Genomic DNA, 6123 nt, shown 5'->3' on the forward strand with positions numbered 1-6123 from the left:
GATATTTGTGTTTAATCAAATTACACAATTCATATTACATTAAAAAAAAAAAGAAAACTAAACTCTCAGTAAAATAAAGATAACTAAACCTTCAATTAAAATAATGAAAACTAAATCCTCAGTTAAAAGAAATAAAACTAAATTCTGTGAAGGTTTCTTCTTCCAAAATCAGCCCACAAGTAAGTAGTGAGATACTCCCTTAGTTTTAAATGTAAACTTTTGTTTTGAATTCTCTCTTCTACCATTATATCTTTCTTCTGGGAACACCCAGGCAAGTAGAACTTCTTTTCTCAAATCCTTATCTGGATAACTTATCTAACTTTTATCCCGCCGAGTTTCCTCAATTACTATATTATGCAAATTATATGGAACTTCATCTTTAAAATTCCAAATGCTTGCTCGACATTCTTCCTACACGCCATCTGTTTTTTGTTAAATAAACTTTTAGCATGGATAAATTCCCCATGTATGGGTACCTCCTTGTAAGCTTAAACTAAAGTTGAACGCGATGGATGAATTCCATCCCACCAGAAAATACTTCATGTTATATAGTTATTACCATTGATGATGAAATTAGCAGTCGGAACATTTTCATACTGAATTCTTCAAACGATGGTGATTTATACAAGATATTGATGTCGTTATTGCAACTCGAAAGACCAAAAATAGCATGATGTATCCAACAATCACAAGAAGCTTCTACTTCCAGAACCACAATTGGTTTTGTGTAGCGGCCCTTATAATGACCTTACCAAGCATTGAGATATCCATGCCACACCTAATGCATGCAATCAAGACTAGCTAGCATTCCGGGAAAGCCTATTTTGTTATTTTCAGCTAGTAGTCGGTAAACATCATCTTGCGTTGGTTGTCATAAATAACGTGGACAAAAATGGCTGACTACAGTTTCGCAAAACATTTTGAGATTTTGGTATGCTGTTGTTTTGTCCATACACATCTGCAGGCACACCATAACCTAGAATCCTTAAAGATGCAATGACCTTTTATTCGGGATTATATCCTCGTATGTTTCGTGCATCAAATTGATAGTTAAATTGAGTTTTTACCCGACAAAACTCTCCAACGCATAACCAAGTGTTGGGGTATGCAGTAGCGACATTGAAAATCTTGATCAGAGTACACACTTCTATTTACAAAATACTCACGCATTATTTGTTTATGACCTTCCTCTCGAAATCTCCACACATATCTTCTTTCCAATATCTCCTTGTTCCGGGTCTCGCCGAACTTGCTCCATATATATGTATCACGGTGTTGGTGTCTCTGGTTATCTGAATCTGCATCTATTGTTGCATAAAGCATTTTTTTTGTTGCAAAAATACGTCCGTTAATCATTGTCCTTCCTCGTATTTCAAATTAGGATCAATAATGAATGAAAACAAGAAATATATTGGGAAATTTGAAGATTTTTGTGAAAATAAAGAATGGATAGTAGTTGAGTGTGTTTAAGATTTGTGAATTTCGTGTGTTTATATAGTTAAGAGGACATATATCCATTGGGGTTCGAATGACAATCAGCCTTTGTCGCAGCAACTAGAGACAGTCGGCCCTACCTGAAATTGAGGCTCGGTTTAATTTGAACCGATCGTCGTCTCAATATGGGACGACAGTCTCATGTTGCTACGGTCGGTTCAGTTTGGGTCGAGGAACCTTTTCCCACTGCACCAAAGTAAGTTTGTCTATCCACCTGGCACGTCAAACCAACATATTTCGGTATCTCACTGGAGTTTCCCTTGGCAGACTATTCCACAAGGCAAATGGTTGGCCAACCTAATGTGATTCATAATGTTGAATAAAACTCCTCAATATGTCGTTATATTTTCGAAAAGACCCACACAAAGCTTATAATCGTTTTTCGAGCCATTTAATTTGATAGACGATAATAAAAGAAAAAACCAATATTTTGGAGTAAAGACGCTCTTTAAAAATCAAGACCGACCCATTAATGAGGAGGATGTGGAAACTGGTTTGTTCACAGGGTTGTCATGCATATTTGGTTAAAGAGTATGATACTGATTCAAGGAATATACACCACCGCTCTATATCGCAATACTGTTGGTTTGCTAGCCTTTTTGTAAACAAAATGTTGCGTATTACTATATTACAATTCCAAGTTTGCACAATGATTCCAAATCATACTCTCACTCATATCGACACTTTTCACACTAAAAGGTTAAAAGTGAGCGCGTAACCTACATTTATCTCATATTTACTCGCATAGGCTAATCTTTTATAGGTGTCAACCGGCGAGAAATTAGTTATTTAGTTTAGGTAGTGTCTGTTTGTTATTTACTAACTTTGACGCTTGCAAATTTGGCGCGAAAGACTTGTTTGACCCCTCTATCTGTAAACAAACATAACATCCTTCTCTTTAACAGGAACAACAGTACTTGAAGAAATCAGGATTTAGAATGGATACTTACTGCTTCAACTAAGGCATGTGATGAGACCCTTTTTTTTCCTTTTCTCATATTGATTCCGATTCTTCATACCTTCAAGCAACGGAAATAGACCCCATATAAAAGATGGCTTCAATGAGAAGGAAGAATCAAGCACTTAACAAGCAAAGTCAGATGAAAGACAAAGGACATGAATAGAAGGGAGTATTTTTGTTCGTCTTCGATAACGTAGAAATGAATATATGTACTTGGAAGGAACAAATCTTTGCTTTGCAAGCTGTGTTGGTGAGTGTTGTCTCCTTTACTTCCGAATCTGATTCTTTAACTCTTTTTTGTTGAAAAAAAAATGTGACTTGCAAACTTACGTTAGTTTTACTATCTTAACGGGGTTTCTTTTAATGATTTTCTTTTTCATTTTCATTTGACGGTGATTACTAATTCTGCTAACACTATAAATATGACTCCAACTTAGAGTTTCCTTATTTGTTTATGTTCATTCATTCATTTCTATGTTTTGCCGATCTTGGGTTTTAGTTCATATTGAGTAAAACTTTCCAATTCTTGAGTGTTCCTGTTTTCTCCCATAATGGAGAATCAACAACAGCAACAGCAGCAGCAGCAGCAACAGCAACAACCACCACCGCTAAATCGCCCATGGTTTAGGTTGGCATCGCAGGCTCGTATTGAGCCACCACAAGCTAGAGCTGCTGCACCACCTGCAAGACAAGTATTTGTTCCGGTACCAAGGCCCTCAATAGTTATACCTTCACAGCCTCAACCTCGACCTGCTCTTCCAACTCAAACACAAGGGCCTGCTCCATCTGCGGCGGTGCCTCCTCCAGCAACAGCTGGAGAACGCACACAAATGTCTTCCTCCTCATTGCCACCATCCCCACAACAGAAACCCGTGGGACCCACTTCTTCAGTTCCAAATACTCCATTAATCAAAACGTTGAATTCCTCATCATTGCCCACAACCCCATTAAGAAACACACAAGAACCAGCACCGAATAATGCTGCTCCTCCGGCAACAAAGACTAATTATTCACCCAGATTGTCATCCTCGTCATTGGCAAGTTCTCCCATACAAAAAGCACCGGAACCAGCCCCATCTACTAATGCCCCTCCGGCGAAAACAGTAGAGTCCCCACCCAAAGTGGTTTCCTCACCATTGCCGAGTTTCCAAATGCAAAGAGCCGTTAGTCGTGTATCCAGTCCACCTGAATCTCCCAAGGTCATCAAGCCTTCTTCAAGGACTCCACCTCAATCCCCCAAGATCCTACCTTATGCACCTCCTCCATCTCCTCTTTCACTTCCACCCTCCCAGTTAAGAGCTACACCAGAGCCTGAGAGTAAGAGTTTGGTAGCTGAGCAGAAGAATATGCTCGTCCAAGAGCGTAAAGAAAAGTTCGATGCAAGGAAACATGAGGAGGATAAGCCTCACATTGGCCAGAATGGGAGGAAAGAAGGTGGAGCGAGCAATCGTCAGAAGGAAAAGGAGTATCAGAAGAAATTGGATGACCATAAGGATTCTGGTATGAGGGTGATTACGATAGCTGGTGAGAACAAAGGAGCTTATATGGAGCTAGGTTCTTCCAACAGGAAGCATGACTACAAGGGGAACCCTCATACTCTCTCTCATAATTCCCGTGCAAAGAAAGATGGCAATGAATCCGGAAGCAGCAGAAGTGAGAGCAGTAAATCAAGGAAGAAAGACAGGTCAAAGTCAGGACTACCTATGACCGCTTTCGTGAATAGTAACGTTCAAAGTGTTAACAACTCCATTCTCTTCCATGCTTCCTGCACTCATAGTGATCCTGGCGTTCACTTTTCATTTTCAAGAAAGCCCATCCCAGACCAAGGGATGCACCATGAAAATGCCTGAAATGTGCACAATAACGTTGGGAGCAATGCACTATTGTTCATTTCTTAAGTGCAAAAATAAGTACGCCTATTAAAAACCAAAACATATTTCTAATATATATAATGACTTTGTACTAGTCCTTTTTCCTGAGGTATATGTTATAAATTTCAGTGTTCTATGTCAGTTCTCAACACTTTGAATAGTATGAATAAAAAGAAAAAGTTTTTATGATGTTGATGAGCCTCTGGTGTGCGTCCAAATGCTGTTGAATTTTTATTTGTATTGAAATTTATCTATTTATTTCGTCAAGTTTAGTACAATATACAAACTAAAACAGGTTTGTTTCTTAGGTTTCCTGCACAGATAATTGGTGATTGTGGTGTGGCCTTGAGTTATACAAACTATAACAGGTCTTTTCTCTTTAATTTAACAAGTCCAGTGAGTGGTACTGGGTTAGCATGCACAGCAGCACAAGTGTACACTAGATACTGTGTTTGAGAGATTATGCGAATACATTTATCTTTCAGTTGATGAGGATAGAAAAGCAAGGTTTAACTTTTAGGTATGAATTGATTTGGTTTGATTTATTTTGTTTGGTAAAAGCTCAACGTAGAACAAACTATCAGCATCTTCAACTTGTATTTTACTTTTAGAGACTACTAATTGCAAGCCTGGTGGTGCTTGCTTATCATTTGGTTATGCTTGAGTCGTGGCTTTTACATAGAATAAATTTTGATATCTTGTGTTGAGGGAGCTATTATGGAATCATAAGGATATATTATTCAAGTTTTGCTTGAAACTAGAGTTTGCATCTCATGGACATTTTGATTGCGACTTTTATGGTCCGTCAATGTAGATGAATTATACCTACAGCTACTTCCATTGAGAGATTAACAATACTTCTTTTTTGTCCTTTCCTTGGCATGGCATCCTTATTGCGCAGTTACTTTTGTTTTCTGTGGATCACGCATGTGAGCCACCACCAGTGCAACTTATCCTAAATTTCCAATGTGAGGCTAGCTGCTTGTGCCATGATCCATCACATTTACTAAGATTTATTCGCTTGTCTATATTTCAATTTTTCTTATCTCCTCAATACGTCTGGTGAAAAATTATTCTCTCGTTTTCAGATCCTATCAACATCTCCAGAAGATACTCCAGTGCTGGGCATAAGTTTGATATTCCCACCGAGCATACAAAAAAAACAAAGAGGCGTGACCTCGAAAAGCTAAAAGCAGAGTATTTCAGCACCGTAAACGCACAAGGTAGCAAAAGGTAAACAAGAAAGTTGTTCAGGAACTTTTTACTGCACAAATGATCATGATTTAGCGGCTACGCCTACCATGTCAAAAATTCCAAGAACAAATTCCATAGTCAATTAGATTTTAAAGATGAGAATCTGACATTCTCAAACTGTAGAAATTGAAAATGAAGTTTTCGGCCATTGCTAGGGACTTCAAGGGTTGTGAATCAAACCTCGTGTCCTGAACAGAAATTTTACGCACTTATTTTGCTCGTTCTTATATAAATACACCAGTCACCGGTCACTCAACAATGCCCCACCCCCACCACTTTGAACAACTAAATCCATGGCTGCCCTTCCATTGTGCCCAAGCGCTGGGACACAGGAAAAGCCTTTTTTTCTTTTCTGACTGAGTGTTTATTTTTGTGTTATACCTTGGAAGGAGAATCAAAGGAAAGCAGAATAACTTTACTTTTCTTTTCTTCTTTAAAATGCCTTGCCATTTTAAAAGTGGTTTACTAACAAATTCTGTATGCTTTTCTACTACTTGCATGATGCATATATTGAAAAAGAACAGCATATGTCTAGGCTTTAAT

The 6123-nt window shown here is 38.2% G+C and overlaps 1 protein-coding gene across 1 annotated transcript; it reads left to right on the forward strand.

The window, feature by feature from the left end:
* The first annotated feature begins 3006 nt into the window (after positions 1–3006).
* LOC113350653 (vegetative cell wall protein gp1-like) lies at positions 3007–4305 on the forward strand. Its single transcript, XM_026594786.1, has one exon. The coding sequence runs from the start codon at positions 3007–3009 to the stop codon at positions 4303–4305; it is 1299 nt and encodes a 432-aa protein (XP_026450571.1).
* The last annotated feature ends 1818 nt before the right edge of the window (positions 4306–6123 follow it).

The sequence above is a fragment of the Papaver somniferum genome, chromosome 2, assembly GCF_003573695.1.
Source record: "Papaver somniferum cultivar HN1 chromosome 2, ASM357369v1, whole genome shotgun sequence".
NCBI classification, from domain to species: Eukaryota; Viridiplantae; Streptophyta; class Magnoliopsida; order Ranunculales; family Papaveraceae; genus Papaver; species Papaver somniferum.